At 43.5% G+C, this 18,780-nt stretch overlaps 1 protein-coding gene across 1 annotated transcript in view; it reads right to left on the reverse strand.

Annotated features, from left to right (window-relative positions):
* Nucleotides 1–1,163: 1,163 nt before the first annotated feature.
* Nucleotides 1,164–18,780, reverse strand: part of LOC145400697 (glycine receptor subunit alphaZ1-like) — a 43,379-nt gene continuing 25,762 nt past the window's right edge. The window contains exons 3-11 of the mRNA XM_080273132.1: nt 16,767–16,901; nt 15,381–15,473; nt 13,903–14,033; nt 11,678–11,760; nt 9,707–9,838; nt 6,213–6,350; nt 5,037–5,114; nt 3,705–3,871; nt 1,164–1,361 (exon numbers count right to left, since the gene is read on the reverse strand). Of these exons, the coding sequence (XP_080129258.1) occupies nt 1,164–1,361; nt 3,705–3,871; nt 5,037–5,114; nt 6,213–6,350; nt 9,707–9,838; nt 11,678–11,760; nt 13,903–14,033; nt 15,381–15,473; nt 16,767–16,901 (1,155 nt within the window). The remainder of the gene's footprint in view (nt 1,362–3,704; nt 3,872–5,036; nt 5,115–6,212; nt 6,351–9,706; nt 9,839–11,677; nt 11,761–13,902; nt 14,034–15,380; nt 15,474–16,766; nt 16,902–18,780) is intronic.

The raw sequence follows: 18,780 nt of genomic DNA on the forward strand, positions 1-18,780 counted from the left end.
TGTGGTTAATTACTTTAAAACTATGCAAATTCTCCAAATGCATTTAGATAACACGCAGATTTTTTTCCTTTTTTTCAGTTACAGAATTTAATGTAGTACCACCAGCACCTTTCTCGATCCTAACTTGAATTATGGACTTAGGAAGACAGGCTCGGCCACTATAGGTTTTTCACAGTAACTTGACCCAGGTTTTCGTCCTTTTTACCGATTATTTCACATAGCTCGATGACAGAATAAGACAATATCTTGGGTCTCCATAATTTCCCATAGCATTCTTCATGACTGGCACTGTATTCCAATGTTTGTCACTTGCTGCAGCTCATTATTCAGGATGGAGGGTTGGGAATATTAGGCCAAGTTAGAGTAAAAAGAGTATAGTTAGGGGCCACCAGTATCTTCATATTAGTCACTTCTCATTAGCTTAAAATGTAATAAAATAATTAGCACATTAATGACACGACTACTATTTCAAGACAGCAAAATGGATAAATGACAGTCTGCATATAGGACGCGTCTATCACAAACAATTTATGGGTTTCAGATGATATCCCTGTGTCTCACTTTCAGAGGGTTGGGTGGCCTGTGGTGTCATGGCGACGTGTGCAGCCTATAATTTTCCTTATTTACAAGGCTGTTTGTTAGGCCTTCATATACACAAAGTACCAGATAACTGTAATTATGTTGAATGTTATTTTTACTCTCTGGGCAAGAAGATACAAATGTCCCTGCCATAAATATGTGATGAAGTTCAAGCGTAGAATTTGCTCTTGCGTTTAAGAGACTTGCCTTGTATCTCATGGCAATCAGATATACGAGGGAGAGAGAGAGAGAGAGAAACGGACAGATTGTGCATTCTGGTACCTATCTCAACAACAGCTCTGACAAAGGCGCAGAGAGAGAGAGAAAGAAGCTTAACCCTCTCAGCACAATGATATCGGTTTCATTATCCTGCATCCCTAGGCATGTTTATTTAAATCGAAAAATATCATAGTGAAAGTTAGCGATAATCCTCTTTATAATGAGCACCATATCAATTATTTAATTTTCATTTTTTGCTACGTACAGAATATTCGATCTAGCATAGGAAAAGCCTCTCGTAGCAAAGGTGTTAAATTTATAAGCCAAGAGAGAGAAAGAGAGAGTGAGAGAGAGAGGGGGGAAAGCTATGCGTGGGAGCGGGAGGGGTAAGGAACACTCGTGTCTGGAGGGCCTGTAAGGAGGACGAAGTAAGCAAGGACGAAGCTGAAGTAGGTGACCGGGAAGAGGATCCTGGAGGCTTCGTCTATGGCCGTCTCCCCACGCCAGAAATCCCGCCAGGCCGTCGTCAGTCGCTCCAGAGTCGGTACGGTCAGCCCCAGCCCCTGTGACATAGTGAGATAGCTTTAAATCTCTCTTATAACTAGCTTCCACAGCCCCAACCCCTGTGAGATAATGAGATAGCTTTATTTCTTTCTTACAATTGACTTCCTATCTGAGCCTAACCTGATCCAACTTAGATTAATGGTGAGGCTCTTTTATTTGGCCATGGTGTAGGCGGCATTACAGAGAGAGAGAGAAAGTGGTAGAGCAAGTAGCAAACAATAGGAAACTAACCTTAATCTCACCTAATCTCAACCCACCTGCCTTGATCTCACCTATCGTAACCTCCAAAAACTCATCCTCTCTTTAAACCCTCAAATTCGGACCAATAAAATCATATGGAATACAATACAGCGTGACAGAGAAAATATTTAAAGGTGAAAGTCTAATTGTTCCTTAACTCTCAGACGTGGGAAGGTTTGGTACGAGTAAAATTGTCGAGTTAACTACGGTAAATAGACAACTCACCTCTCAAGGGGTAAGGGTTAATTTGGTCCATCCTTTCCTCCCTTCCTTTATCTTGCTCTCCCTTGCACTCCCATCCAGTCCTATGTCACGTACTGCTGTCCCATCCCATTCCATCCAGTCCCATGCCATGTCCTACTGTCCCATCCCATCCCATCCCATCCAGTCCCATGTCATGTCGTGCTGTCCCATCCAGTCCCATGACATGTTGTGCTGTCCCACCCATCCCATCCAGTCCCATGTCATGTCCTACTGTCCCATCCCATCCCATCCAGTCCCATGTCATGTTGTGCTGTCCCATCCCATCCCATCCAGTCCCATGTCATGTCCTACTGTCCCATCCCATTCCATCCAGTCCCATGCCATGTTGTGCTGTCCCATCCCATCCAGTCCCATGTCATGTCCTACTGTCCCATCCCATCCCATCCCATCCAGTCCCATGACATGTTGTGCTGTCCCATCCCATCCAGTCCCATGTCATGTTGTGCTGTCCCATCCTATCCCAGCCAGTCCCATGTCATGTCCTACTGTCCCATCCCATCCCATCCAGTCCCATGTCATGTCGTGCTGTCCCATCCTATCCTATCCAGTCCCATGTCATGTTGTGCTGTCCCATCCCATCCCATCCCATCCAGTCCCATGTCATGTTGTGCTGTCCCATCCTATCCCATCCAGTCCCAGTCATGTCCTGCTGTCCCACCCATCCCATCCCAGGCCCTGACTTATATACTGACCCACACTGCCCCCTTCTCTATACCCTGCTAACCATTGTGACCTGTGATGGGCATAGAGTAACACATTTTAAGTGGCCCCTGAAGGCTGCGTCTGTCACCTGTGCCTTGTGCCACACTTCCACTCACCTCTCGTAGGCCAAGGCTATTTTTAGGTGGCCTTGGTACAGCCCACCATTTACCCTCCCCCTTCCCTCAGCTGTCCGGCAAGTAGCCTTTGATAAGCTGGTAATAAAATCCCCTTTCTCCTTCTCTCGCTGAAAATACTGGTTTACATTGTATATAACTCCTTTGGCTTGACTGTGCAGGTGTTTTGATTGAGGCTTTGGAGAGGCATCCATTGTCCTCGAGTGCGGAAGAATGAATGAAGCGCGCAGAACAGGACAGGTGGTGTGTATGCGTGTGTGTGTGTGTTGTGTGTGTGCGTGTGCGTGCGTGTGTGTGACACTAATCTGACCCAAATCCACCTCGAAAGACCTGGCAGCACAGCATGAGCAACACTGCCAAGTTGTACAAAGTTCTTTGTAATTACTATGACAAAAAGCGATTCTTTCATAAAAGCCTTACAGCTTTTTTATATAAGTAAAACTATACTAGGCTGTACCAAAGCCATCCACAAATATTTTTAGATGAGCTTGCCTGTATGGGAGGTCAGTTGGAAGTAGGACAGCAGCGCACAGCTGACAGGCACACCTGTAGGGGCCGCTTTAAGTGTGTAGGACTATAGTTGTGTGTAGGGGAACGTCACCTCAGAAGCCAGAGTGTAGTGAACGTGGTACATCATGGCAAACTTTATTTTAACCTTACTTGACCTAACCTAACCTAAATTACTTAGACCTGACGTGACATAGGCTATCTTGATCTAACTAAACCTGCTCTGCCCTGAAGTGACCTAACCCAACCTAACCTGATCTAACTAAACATGTCCTGTCCTGACCTGATCTAACCTAATGTGACCTAATCAACCAAACCTAATCTAACTGTATCCCAGCCTAACCTAACCATGTATAATATAACCAAACATGACCTAACTTAACCATACATAGCTTGACCATGCATGACCTAACCTGACCTGGCGACCTAACTCAATCTAAATCATCACGACTTAATCTAACCTCACCTGACCTAACTCAACCTAACTCAACTGACCTGAGTGACCTGCGATGGGCCGTTGTGGTGCGTGGTTGGGGACGCGACCTCGGCTGCCAGTGAGCGGCGGTAGTGCACATGGTACACTATGGCGAACTCCAGCAGGGCCGCGAACACATACACCATGCACGTGATCATCCATATGTCCAGGGATTTGATGTATGACACTGTTAGGGGAGTGGTGGGGTGAGTTAGGGGCATGTTAGATAAGTTAGGGGTGAGGACTGTGAGTTAGGGGTGTAGGGAAGCGAGCTAAGAGTGTAGGAAATGAGCTAGGGGTGTAGGAAGTGAGTTAGGAGTGTATGAAGAGAGTCAAGAGTGTAGGGAGGTGAGTTAGGGGTATAGAGGGGTGAGGTAGGAGTGGACAAAGTGAGTTAAGAGTGTAGGGAGGTGAGTCAGGGGAGTAGAGGGGTGAGTTAGGAGTGTACAAAATGAGTTAGGAGTGTAGGGAAGTGAGTTAGAAGTGAATGAAGTGAGTTAGCAGTATAATGACGTAAGTTTGGGGCATAGGGAACTGAGTTAGGAACATATGTTGTGAGTTAGGGCATGGGTTATGAGTTAGGGGCATTGGGTGTGAGTTAGGGGTGTGAGTTTCCATGGATTGTTTTATGACACTGTTAGAGTTATGGGTAGTTAAGTTAGGAACGTTTTAGATTATGGTTAAGATAATAGATTTTTTTTTTTTTGTGGGGGGGGACAATCGGTAAGTTTTCGAAAAAAAAAATGGGCAAATGTTTATGAGTTTTGAATGAATTTATTTTAATACAGGTAAATTTGTAGATTTAGTGATACGTTTATGGATTACAAATAAGTTTATGGATTTTGGCTAATTTTGAAAAGTGGATTATGTATGTTTTAACTCTGCATTATTATTATTATTTTTTTTTTTGTAATTGCCTTACTGTGTCCTTTTAGATTAACTTGGCCTAAAATTTCCATCCCTCCTTCTTGAATGCTGCTTTGTAACAAAATATCAACAACAGAATGTGTTGCTAGTCACAAAGAAGAGCTATGGAAGGGATATAGAGCCGTAGAACATAGTGTTAGTCACAAAGAAATGCTATGGAGAGGATATAGAGCCATAGCGTATAGTGCTAGTCACAAAGAAGTGCTACTGAAAAGGATATAGAGCCATCGAGTATGGTGTTAGTCACATGTAAGTGCTATGGAAAAGAATAGAGAGCTGTAGAATATGATGCTAGTCACAAAGAAGTGCTGTGGAAAGGATATAGAGCCGTAACCTTGTCTTATTCAGCCAGAGACTTACATGAAATTAGCTGGAAAAGGACGAGAATGTGAGCCAGCTTAAGGTGAACAAACTGTAGTACTTACCAGGGGGCAGGTTCTTGGTGGACTGGGAATACTGGGTGGCCATGGTCAGGATTGAGGTCACTCCCAATGTCACACGAGCTGGTTAAGGTAGGTGGATGAGTAATTAGAGAGGTAATTACTGTAGAGGTGTGATTGGAGACAGGTGTGATTAGACAGGTGTGATTAGAGACAGGTGTAATTAGAAGCAGGGGTAATTAGAGGCAGGTGTGATTAGAGACAAGTGTAAGTAGAGACAGGTGTAATTAGAACCAGGTGTAGAGACAGGTGTGATTAGAGACAGGTGTAATTAGAAGCAGGTGTAATTAGAGACAGGTGTGATTAGAGACAGGTGATTAGAGAGATGATTAACAAGACATAAGTGATTGGGGAAGTGGTTAGATGTAATTACAGATCATTTAAGGTCAAATTATGGGCTGTTAGAAGGACGTAATTACTACTGAGATATAATTAGAGAAAAGGTAAGTAGAGGGAGTTTAGTAGAGGTGAACAGAAAGGTAACTACAGGTGATACAACCCTTTCAGTCTGATGATGTAATTTCTATCCTGTTCTCGCTACAGACAAAGTTTATTTAGTTTGAAGTGACCACGCATAGTGAAGGGGTAAACGTAGGCCTTATCTTATCACCCCAGTTCAAAAATTATCTCCAAGGCTGGGATGATGGGAGACAGGAGGAATAAACCATAGAACGCATCATTGCAGTGAATGGTTTTAATCTAGAGCTACTTTCACTCCCCCACTACCCAACCCCACCCACCTACACCCACTCCCCTTCAGCTCCCCACTCTCCACCCACCCACACTTACATACACCCACCTCCACCTACACCCATCCAACCATATACACACACAAATACACCCACCCATACCCACATCTTCCATCCACTTTCAACCGCTCACAACCACCCACTCGTCCACCTATACGCTATCATTTTCCTGCCCACTTCCACCAGCTTACCCATCCTTACACCCATGTACGCAGTGGGTGTAACTGTAGAAACTGACTGTTTTAGTGATCCTCACGGGGTCAATAGGCGGACATTCTACACCTTCTTCCTCTTTCAGTCCAGTATCACACCCTCCACTTCTTCACTCATCTCTCTCACATTCCACCGACATACCTCCAGCCATCCCCCACCCACACACTGTCACTCATCAATCAATCAATCAATCCCATACCTGGCGTGGCTTCAGGTGCAATCCAGAATGACATCCAGGAGAGGGTGACAATAAGCACGGTCGGTACATAGGTGTGCAGGATGTGGAAGTCAGGGTGCCGTACCAACACGAACACTGCACGTACGCACGGGAACTCGTCTGTAGGGGTAGGCTTGGGTTAGGCTGGGTCAGAATGAGTTGGGTTGGGTTAGGTTAAGGTGGGAAGGGTTAGGTTAAGATGCATTGGGTAGGGTTTGGTTGGGTTGGGTTGGGTTGGGCTGGGTTAGGCTATGTTAGGTTGAGTTAGGTGAGGTTGATATAGGTGAGATTTGGGTTAGATTAGATTGGATTGGGTCTAGTTCGGTTGATCTGGATTAAGTTAGGCTGGGTAGGGTTATGGTAGGTTGTGTGACATTAGACCAAGTGGTGCTAAGTTAGATTAGGTTGGGTTGGGCTGAGTTGGATTGGATTGAGTTAGGTTATATTAGTTTACCCACTTTTAGGTTGAGGCTACACGAGTATATTAATAGGCTAAGTAGAGATTAAGCTGGACTGGGATGCGATGACCTGAGCTGGGTTGGATTGGATTTGGTTTACATAACATTAGGCTAAGTCGGATTATGTTAGACAGGATTGGGCAGAACTGAACTGGGATGGGTTGGACTGGCCTACATAACGTGGGGCAGGTTAGGTTAGACTGGTAATGGCTATAAATGAAGGCCTAAGGGATAAACTGTATTTTGCATCTCGTTCAATTTGTTTCATTTACAAAGGCTCCAACGTGCTTGCATGCATTGGCCTTGGTCACCTAATGGAGGCTCTCCATGCTGCTCGATCTCTGGCAGCGTCCCTATCAGTCCTTTATCCCTGAGGTCACACTCTATGACCTCGTCTCAGGTCTTTTTTGGTCTGCCTCTCGGAACACCACCCAAAACATTCACCCTTCTCACTTTCTGCACCCAGTTGTCATTCCCCATCCTCTCCACATGCCCAAGCCATCTCAGTCTACCACTCCTTATCACAACACCAATACACTCCAATCCCATCCTTCCTCTCAACTCTTCCATTGCAAACCTGTCCCTAGGCCTCGCAAACAAGGACGCACTGCACATCCACCTAATCACTGTAATTTCTATCAGTTTGAGCCTACGAATATCCTCTTCCTTTACTGCCCAGACCTCACTACCTAACAGCATTACTCTCCTAACACATGCCGCATACAAAGATCCTTTAGCACGGAGGGAGAGCCCTCTCAGTGTCAGGAGAGGCAACAACTCCCTGAACTTTTTCCAACCACTCCTCCCTCTAGCCACAGAGGTAGCTCCAGCCCCACCTCCAACACATAACATGTCTTCCAAATAACAAATTCTTCCACACACTCAAGGGACTCACCAGCAAGTTCAATCCTTTCATACCTGACAACCTCCACATGCTCTCCCTGACACACCGGACACATGAAATCAGCATTATCTCACAGTCTGCCTTTAATATCACTACATCTCTTATCCACCCACTTACAGTATCACAAATATTGTCTATTTTATCTATAGCCCGACGCCCTAATCCCGCAAAAGGGTGGCCGCAGACAAAACGCCTCCAAGTCACTCTGTCACCCACCATTTGACTACCCTCCCCCCAACTCACCCCCCCCTCCCTCATATACCTCTCAACTCCCTCCCTCCACCTTATCCTCGGTCTACCCCTCCCTCTCCCTCCCTCCACCTCACCTACATACACCCTCTTAGTCAGTCTTTCATTCTCCATTCTCTCCCATGACCTTGTGGCAAATCACACATTGCCACTCTCCTTTTCTTGGACAGTACCGCCACCAGCCCTAGATACCATCACCTTAGTTTTATCTGCATTTACTCATAAGCCCTTCTGCCCCATATCATCTCTCCACTTCCTAAATCGTTCCTCTTCGTCCCTTTCATTCTCTGCAATCAACACCAAATCATCAGCATACAGCACCTCCCATGGGAGTCCATTTCTCAAGTCACGTGAGAGGACTTCAAGTACCATTAACTGACCCCTGATGCACACCAGCATTCACAGAAAACGCATCACTCAAATCTACATTCACTCTCACCTGGGTGCGAGCACCCACATACATAGCCATAACCACGCTAACCAGCCACTTCTCAATACCCAATTTTCTCATTGCCCACTTCACCACCTCCCAAGGGACTCTGTGAAAGGCCTTCTCCAAATCAACAAAAAAAAAGTACAGATCCCTTTTTTTTCCTATATATTTTTCCTGAAGCTGTCGAGCAATGAATATGGCATCAGTGGTCCCTTTGCCTGGCAAACACTCAAACTGCATCTCATCAATATTCACTCTTTCTCTAATCATACCTTCTAGAACTCTCTCCATTACCTTCATTATCTGGTCCAAAAGTTTTATGCCTCTATAATTTCCTCTTTCCAGGGCATCACCCTTCCCCTTGTACACATTTACAAACACACTCTTCAGCCAGTCATCTGGGACAACACACTCATACATAATTGTATTTATCAAATCAGTAACCAGCCCCACTCCTATATCTCCTGAGGCCTTCAGCATTTCGGCAGTCAACTCAAACACACCTGCCGTTTTCCCCACCTGCATCCTGTCCATTGTCTCCTGTCAATCAGTCAATCAATCAGTCAGTCTATCTATCTATCTATCTGGTTAGCTCACTTGTCTTTTCTATATCCCTCCATCTCATCCTCGATCTTACTCTTCCCTTACCTCCCTCCACCTCACTCACTAACACTCTCCTAGTCAGTCCCTCATCTCCATGTCCTCCAATTAATTCAACCTTATCCTCTCCGAAAAAAAATTTAAGTATTCTTTCTAATGCGCATAATTATCTATTTATTAAAGCATCTTATTTATTTGCCAAAAATCTCAGAAATAGCCATGCAAAAAAGGGACAATTTATCTAGCGTAAAAAGATGATTATCATATGAAGAGAGAAACCTGTACTGTACACAGGAAAAATCCTCCAATATATTACCGTTATGCCGGGAATCGAACCTGGGATTCTCAGGTGGGAGCCAGGCAGCATACCACTACACCACGACCAGGTAAAAGTTAACTCACGTTGTCACAATCTTGTAACCAACGTCCCTCCGCCCCCCACTGTGGGCCTGAAGGGGGTGAGTTAACCCCCTGGCACTCGTGGTGTAGTGGTATGCTGCCTGGCTCTCACCTGAGGGTCCCGGGTTCGATTCCCGGCGTAATGGTAATATATTGGAGGATTAGCATATTATCAAGCATAGATAGACAGAATGATAGATAGAAATGAAAATGTGAAGAGGATAAAGAAAACTAAGCTCAGATATAGAGTGGGAAAGTGAGAAAATAGAGATTGCTTTACCACTGCTCTCTTGAGTCTATAGCACCAGAGGAAAATGGGAGAGAGTGAGAAAATAAATGAGACGGAAAAAGCAACAGAGTAAATGAGATGATTGAACACACACACACACACACACACACACACGTCAAAGTGAGAAAATAGAGCTGGCTTTACCGTTGCACTCCTCATGGGTGTACTGCGCCAGAATGAAGTGTGGCAGAGAAAAAATGTCTTTGTCGAGTTTGGAGGTGGCGTTGACCCACTTCTCACACCAGCGGAACTCGACCTTGTCACTCTTGTACGATACTGGGTGGGGTGTAAGTAGGCCGTTAGTAGGTCTGTAGGTAGGTAGGCAGGCACAGGAAGTAAGAAGGAAAGGTTAGTATTCGTTTTCATAGCAGCGGACCTCCACCTTGTCGCTCTTGTACGATATTTAGGGCGTAAGTAGGCCGTTAGTAGGTGTGTAGGTAGGTAGGCAGGCACAGGAAGTAAGTAGAAAAGTAGGCAGGTAGGTAGATAGTTGAATAGGAAGGCAGAGACAAGATGCAGTTTTCGTTGCAGAGAACCTCCACCTTGTCACTCTTCTACGATACTGGGGGCGTAAGTAGGCCGTTAGTAGGTCTGTAGGTAGGTAGATGGGTTGGTGGAGAGGTAGGGAAGTAGGTGGGTAGGATGGTAGAGGGATTGGTAGGTAGGGAGGTAAGTAGGAAGATAGGTAGGTAAGGAGCTCCACTCTCGTACGATACTGTGGCCGTAAGTAGGTTGTTAGTAGGTCTGTAAGTAGGTAGATAGAGCAAGGTAGTTGGGTAAGTAGATGAAGGAACTGATGAAGATGGAGGTAGGGAGGAAGAAAGTCTGTTAGTATATGTGTAGGTAGGTAGGTTGGTAGGTAGGTAGGTAGGTAGGTTGGTGAGTAAGTAAGCAGGAAAGTGTAGAGGTTGGTTGGCTGGTAGGTAGGGAGATAGGTAGGTAGGTAGGTAGGTAGGTAAGTAGATAGGTAGGTAAGTAGATAGATAGGTAGGTAAGTAGGTAGATGATGCTCAGTCCTAACACTAGCGCAACTTTTCCTTGTCACTCTTGGACGATATTGCGGCCGTAGGTAGGACGTTAGTAGGCCTGTAGGTAGGTAGGTAGGTGGATAGATAGAGAAGCGGGTGGGTAGGTAGGTAAGTAGATAGGAAACTTCACCTCTTCATTCTTGTACGAAGCTGCAGGCGTAAGTAGGACGTTAGTAGGTCTGTTGGTAGGTAGGTAGGTAAGTTGGTAAAGAGCTATAGTTGGTAGGTAGGGAGGTAGGGAAGTATGTCAGTAGAGAGATATGTAAGTAGAAAACTCTAACTCATCACTCATGTCCGATACTGGAGACGTAGGTAGGCCGTTGGTAGGCTTGTAGGTAGGTTGGTAGGTAGACAGAAAGGTAGGGAGGAAAGTATGGTAGGTACATAATGGAGGTAGGTTGGACGGTAGTTTGGAAGGGAGGAAGAAATGTAGGTAGGTAGGCAGGTAGGCAGGTAGATAGGTAGGTAGGTAGATAGGTAGGCAGAGGTAGTTAAATAATTTGGCAAGTAAAAAGGAATATGTTCAAAGACATAGACTGATGGGTAGGTCAGTAGGTAAGGACTGAGGAAGGTAGGTAAGTAGGTATGTGAGTAGATAGGTAGGTAGGTATTTGGCAGGTAGGGAAAGAGGAAGGGAGGAAGGTAAGTACAATGGAAAGGAGGTAGGTAGCCAGGTAGGTAGGAGGGTAGACTGGTAAGTAGGTAGGTAGGTAAGTAAATAAGTAGGAATGTTAGTAGGTAGGTTGATGGGTAGGTGGGTAGGTATATTAGTAGGTAGGTAGTTATGAAGGAAGGGAAGGATGTAGGTTGGATGATAGGCAGGGAGACACCACAGATGAGGAAGAAGGGAGGTTGAAAGGTAGGTAAGTAGGTAGGTAGGTAGGCCGGTAGGTAGGTAAGCAGGTAGGAAAGCAGCATGGATCAATATATATATATCTCTTTTAGCCTGATAGATTTAGCATTATTTGTAATATTAGTAAAAAAAGGAAACATTATTATGATTTTTATGGAGCTGTAAAATATTGCTCAGTATTGAAAGAAAAAATGAGAGAGAGAGAGAGAGAGAGAGAGAGAGGATAATACTCACAGCTCTGAATCAGCATCTCACACCTTTGCTGATCGTGTGGGTAGTGGTGAAAATCGAAGTGACACATGAGGGTAATACTCATCCTGTGAAAAGAGAAAGGGTGGTATGAATAGCCCTGAGGTGGTATGGTGGTGTGACAGGTGGTGTGGTGGTGGTGTGACAGGTGGTATGGTGGTGGTGTGACAGGTGGTATGGTGGTGTGACATGTGGTGTGGTGGTGTGACAGGTGGTATGGTGGTGTGACAGGTGGTGTGGTGGTGTGACAGGTGGTGTGGTGGTGGTGTGACAGGTGGTGTGGTGGTGGTGTGACAGGTGGTGTGGTGGTGTGACAGGTGGTATGGTGGTGTGACAGGTGGTGTGGTGGTGTGACAGGTGGTGTGGTGGTGGTGTGACAGGTGGTATGGTGGTGTGACAGGTGGTGTGGTGGTGTGATAGGTGGTGTGGTGGTGTAACAGGTGGTGTGGTGGTGTGACAGGTGGTGTGGTGGTGTGACAGGTGGTGTGGTGGTGTGACAGGTGGTGTGGTGGTGTGACAGGTGGTGTGGTGGTGTGACAGGTGGTATTATTGGCCCTGTGGCTTTGTTGAATCATCCTTCTGCTCTTTACCCACTCCAAATGAATGACGCTTATCTGTACTCCATCCTTGCTATCTATTTGTCCATCTATCTATCTATCTGTCTATCGCGTACTGAAGGGGTTTATCAAGGCTGGGGTGCTGAAGAGTGACGCCTTCACGTGGTGGCACTGATATACCCGAGCGGCTCCTTGGCCTGGTTATACAAACGTCCCTCAACTCCCCTCCCAATCTCTGAAAGGGGGATGGTAGATTGCAGGAGCGGGGACAACTTCAGCCTGCAGTCCACTGAGTTCACATTTCAGATGAACCTGGGGCTACAACTACAACTACTACTACTACTACTACTACTGCTGCTACAACTACTACTACTACTACTACTGCTACTACTACTACTACTACTACTACATTAAGGTTATATCTACTCCTCTAATTAAGTGTCTCTCTTCGGATTATTAAACTCGCCAGGAGAATTTGGAGAGAGAGAGGGAGAGAGAGAGAGAGAGGGAGAGAGGGAGGGAGGGAGAGAGAGAGAGGGAGGGAGGAAGGGAGGGAGAGAGAGAGAGGGGAGGGGTTAAGAATCAGTAGCTAAATTTTCCAAGTTTGAATATCGAAGTGAAAACATTATATAGAATCATTTTATACCCTAAGATTGCACTGCACTGAGGGAGGTGTGTGGTGGTGGCCAGGTGGTGTAAGGAATGGTCTGCTGTCTGAAAGGTTCAGAGTTTGATCCCAGACTATGGCAGGGAAAAGTCTAATGATCCGAATTACATTAAAACAGACTACTGATCTTCTACAGAACCCCCCCCCCCTACATGCCATACCCCTCCTTCCCGCTAATACCATCATACCAGTCATGAATGAGACAGCCGTAGCACGTATTCAATAAGGACGGTAGGCATTAGTGCCGAAGTGGTGACATGTGAAGGTATGGCACGTAGGAGGGCTTCTGGGCCAAGAGTCAGATACAGAAAAAAACTGTTGCATGGAACAAACTGCAGTAAGTCAAAAGAGGATAACGAAGTCTGAATGCTGCATTGAAAGCCTTATAAATGCATGTATAATAGGCTACATGTATAACAGCATGTATAACAGCATGTATGTACTTAGCACGTACAAGTATAATAGCTTGTATAATAGCATATATAACAGCATGTGTAATAGCATGTATAAATGCATGTGTAATAGCATGTATATACTTAGAAAACAAAGCTTTGTAATTGTACATGCATAATATATGATGAATATGAACCGCTCATGTCAAAAGGTGATAAAGTATTCTAAGCTTATCTCTGCCTACTATATAAAGACTGGATATGCAAATAAATAATGTAGTGAGAGGATTTTCTTCGCCTGAACTCGAACAGCCAAGCTGTTTATTGTCAGACCCGCAGAGCTGTTCATCTAAGCAGAGACGAAAAGGATCCCCCCCCCAAAAAAAAAAAAAAAAAAACTAGAGAGAACAATTTTTGAATTTGACCTCTTATAGATAAAGAATCTTGAGGTATTCATAAAGCTTTTCATGTTAAGAATCTTTGTGAATGACTCATGTCACTCATATATATATATATATATATATATATATATATATATATATATATGTATATATATATATATATATATATATATATATATATTTACACATCTACCTGCTAACGAGTCCAATATGGCCATCGTTATCGTAGAAGGCCAGGTACTCGTTGGCGACCCAGTCCTTGTGGACGGAGGACCGTATGCCGTTCTTGAAGAAGGCGTCAGGCTGCCAGATGTCCTCCAGGAACTATGAAGGAAGAGACAACACAGTTTTAAGAACATTATATATTACCCTCTGGCAGCTTTCAAAAACCATCTAATCTTTTTTCTTTATCTCATGGGAGTTCTGGGATGAGTAAACTGTCAAACGTATGCCAGAGTTAAATACTGTCTACGCCCTTACACTTGACAGGGTTAAATCCTTGGACCCTATTAACTCATTGGCACCCATTTAACCCTTTGACACACATTTAACCCTTTGGCACCCATTTAACCCTTTGACACACATTTAACCCTTTGGCACCCATTTAACCCTTTGACACACATTTAACCCTTTGGCACCCATTTAACCCTTTGGCACCCTTTCAACCCTATGGACCTTTTCACTCTTCAGCATCACTTTATCCTTTTGGCACCCATTTAACCCTCTGACACTCATTTAACCCTTTGATATCCACTGAACCCTTTGTGCCCCTTTCATCCCTTTGACACCCTTTCAACCCTGCGATAACCTCCCAGCTCTGCTCCTTTTTTCACCCTGTGGCAAACCTTTGAAACCCTTTGGTACCCTTTTATCTTTTTAATAACCCATCCTTCCTACGCTACTTTTCATATCTTCATTCCTCCTTAAGTCAAACCTTTTATTAATATACTAAGTTTTATTTTTTAATTTATTTTTGATTTTTTATTTACTTTGGACTGGGACGAAAAGGCTGAAATTAAAACTCTGAAGCAATGAAGCCTGAATGAAAGCATGAACCCTGAGAAAGAAAGAGCTGAAGGGTGGATTAATGCTAGTAGGAAGTGAATAAAGGTGAACCCTAAGATAAATGGTAAATTCTGGAAATGGAACAATAAATCCTTAGAGTGAAAAAGTGAACCCAAGACTAAACAATGAACCCAGGTAATGAAGCAATGAACCCAGGTAATGAAGCAGTGAACCCAGGTAATGAAACAGAGAACCCAGGTAATGAAACAGTGAACCCAGGTAATGAAACAGTGAACCCAGGTAATGAAACAGTGAACCCAGGTAATGAAACAGTGAACCCAGGTAATGAAACAGTGAACCCAGGTAATGAAACAGAGAACCCAGGTAATGAAACAGAGAACCCAGGTAATGAAACAATGAACCCAGGGAATGAAACAGTGAACCCAGGGAATGAAACAGTGAACCCAGGGAATGAAACAGTGAACCCAGGTAATGAAACAGTGAACCCAGGGAATGAAACAGTGAACCCAGGGAATGAAACAGTGAACCCAGGGAATGAAACAGTGAACCCAGGGAATGAAACAGTGAACCCAGGGAATGAAACAGTGAACCCAGGGAATGAAACACTGAACCCAGGTAATGAAACACTGAACCCTTGAAACGAACCTTGAGGGGCAGGATGATGCGTGTACCGTGGGGGGGCGGGGGGTCCTCCTTGGTACAACGGGAGATCTGAGCTGTGTACTTCTCGGTGCAGATCTGAAGCAGGAAAGAGGCTTCATTAGTGCTTCACCTGACTTCCTGAGACTTCATTAGTGCTTCACCTGACTTTCTGAGGCTTCATTAGTGCTTCACCTGACTTCCTGAGGCTTCATTAGTGCTTCACCTGACTTCCTGAGGCTTCATTAGTGCTTCACCTGACTTCCTGAGGCTTCATTATTGTACCTGGCGTCCTGAGGCATCACTAGTGCTGTACCTGACTGTGAGGCTTCATTAGTGAGGTACCTGACTTTCTGAGGCTTCATTAATGCTTCACTTGCCTTTCTGAGACTTCAACAGTTCTGTTCCTGAATTTCTGAGGCTTCGCTAATGCTGTACCTGACTGTGAGGCTTCATTCGTACCTGACTTGCACTGCACCTGTCTCACCTGCCTCACACTTTTCTTATCATTACACCTATTTTATTTTTCACCTGTCTGATATCCCACTTCATACACAACCTATCTTACGTTGTACTAGCTTACGTTCCTCTTACCTTACGTGCCACCTGCCTTGCCTTCCACCTGCCTTACGTTCCACCTGTCTTACATTCCATCTGCATTACGCTCCACCTGTCTTACGTTCCACCTGTCTTACGTTCCATCTGTCTTACATTCCATCTGCATTACGCTCCACCTGTCTTACGTTCCACCTGTCTTACGTTCCACCTGCCTTACGTTCCACCTGTCTTACGTTCCATCTGTCTTACGTTCCACCTGTCTTACGTTCCACCTGTCTTACGTTCCACCTGTCTTATGTTCCACCTGTCTTACGTTCCACCTGTCTTACGTTCCACCTAACCATGTCACTGCCTTGATTTTTTGTTGATTTATTCCTGTTGCCACCAGACGATTTTATTCAGCTAAGAAGTGGTCTCTCTCTCTCTCTCTCTCTCTCTCTCTCTCTCTCTCTCTCTCTCTCTCTCTCTCTCTCTCTCTCGAAGTCACTCCTAAGCTGAATAAAATCGTCTGTGAGTAGCGAGAGAAATACATAAATGATTTTGTCACTTTGAAGGAGCTAAGTTGTGAGAGAGAGAGAGAGAGAGAAGAAGAAGAAGAAGGAAAGAGGGGGCAAATAAAAGACGATAAAGAAGACAGAGACAGACAGGCAGATCAACAGAGGTAGATAGATAGATAGATAGTTAGATAGATAGACAGGTAGATAGATAGATAGATAGAGGGAGAGAGAGAGAGACAAACAGATAGACAGATACATTCATCCATCCATACATAATGAGACAGACAGGCAGACAGACAGATTGAGCAGGATGATGATGATGATGACAATAATAAACCTGAGAGAAGTTGAGAGGCCTGGAAACATTCTCAATGGGTATCTTCCAGCAGGGGTTCAGCTCTTTGGGTTCCAGTTTCCAGCGAAGCCTCCAGTCCTTCCAGCGGTAAGTCACGAAGGATTCCACACTGAAGGTCTGGAAGATGAGGAAGAAGGATACATATATATTTTTCTTTTTGAGTTTCCAGTAAATATTATACAAAATGAAAGTGCACACAAAATCCCTCTCAGTGTCTAAAAAGAAGGATGATTATTTTTGGATTTAATTTGGAACGTCAATTTAGTTTCTTGAGACTTAAATGGCATTCAAAAACTCATTAAATGTCTATAAGGGGAAGGATGATTATTTTTGCCTTTTGGTTTGAGTTTCCAATAGATTCTTAAAAATTTAAGGACACTAAAAATCCCTTAAATGTCTGTAAAAAGAGATAAATATTTTTTGTTTCTTTTAGACAGTTCCAAAATTTACTCTGGAAATTAAATATCTGTGAAATGGATAATAAACTTTCTTCCCTTCTAGAATATTCACGATTTATCTTAGGAAATCAACGATCACTGATAAATCCATGAAATATTTGTAAGGGGAAGGGTAATCATCGTTTCTACTTTCTTTTGGAGCTTCCTGAATTTATCCTGGAAAATTAATGGACATTCAGCAACTCTTTGAATGTCTGTAAGAAGGGCATTTTTTTTTCTCTCTCTCTCACTTAAAGTTTTCCATATATAATTTAGAATATGACAGGCCACACGAAAACCTGTAAATGTCTGCATGGAGAAAGATTATCATTATTATTTTTTTTATAGCTTTCAGTATATTTTAAAGTCTAGAAAATTAATGAACATTCAGAATAAGATGAATCACAGAGTCTCACCAAAAATTCTTGTGTTCATTATAATTTGAGAGGAAAAGAAGGATTTATTTTCATCCGGAATTTCCAGTTAATTTGAGAATGTACTGTATCTACGAAATTCTGGAAAGTATAGAGGATACTATCATTTCAGAGATTTTTAAATCCGATTTAGTCTGGAAGAACGACACTCATTGTTTTCCAGACTTTCAACTTTTGCTTCAGCGTTTTTCTCTCCAATACCATTATTTTAAAGTCTGTCTCTCCTTTTTCTCCTGACTCCTTCAACACCAGTGAATCCAGACCTTTTGCTACATTCCTTTTTTCCAACCACACTCTCACCAGTGGACCTCCTACATGTCAGCAGAATTTATAATAACCATTGCTGCAACAAGTACAGCACATACATCTCGATTTCATGTTTAAATGGTATGTAAATAAAAACCTCAAGGATATTCAGTTTGCCTCACTCATATGCATTTTGTATATTTTTTGAGTAAAGTACATGGCAAAAAATTGTTAACTTTTTTGTATGAGTGGGAAGAATACTATTAATCTCATGTTTAGTCTGAACTTTCAATAATATGTATGCATTAATAATGCAAATAAAACTATAAATGATTCATCACACACCCAGAATCATTTGTTTCAACTAGTCTGGGATTACAGAAATGCACAGCAATAGCATTACTTGATGAATGTGCATTAATTGCCAAAACAACATTTATAAATCAAACATATAAATTATAGCTGTCACCAGAGTAGGTACTTTCATTGGATTTTACAGACGACAAACAGGAAACAGTACATTGACTGACAACCAGACTGAATCCTCTTTATTTAGTTCATTCATTCATTCATTGCCAGACGCCATGTATCCCAAACGGGGTGGCCAAGGGCTTAGAGTTAATTGTTTTACAGGAAGGGGCACTAATCCTCCACCAACCCCACTTGACACGTAGGGAGAATTTAGTTACCATTGCAATAATATTTAGTGAACAGGTATTTTCACTTTCATACCGTTTCATTTCCAAATATAATTATGCACATAGATGGTATTTATGCAGTGAAAAATGATGCTTTTACAGTTGCATAAATTATCATGCAAGGAACACGTCATATTCTCTACTCTAAATGAAACTGCAAAGAAACTGTATCAGGTAAAGA

This window comes from Coenobita brevimanus, chromosome 53 (genome assembly GCF_032717465.1).
Source record: "Coenobita brevimanus isolate Jiangsu-jjx chromosome 53, ASM3271746v2, whole genome shotgun sequence".
Lineage (NCBI taxonomy): Eukaryota > Metazoa > Arthropoda > Malacostraca > Decapoda > Coenobitidae > Coenobita > Coenobita brevimanus.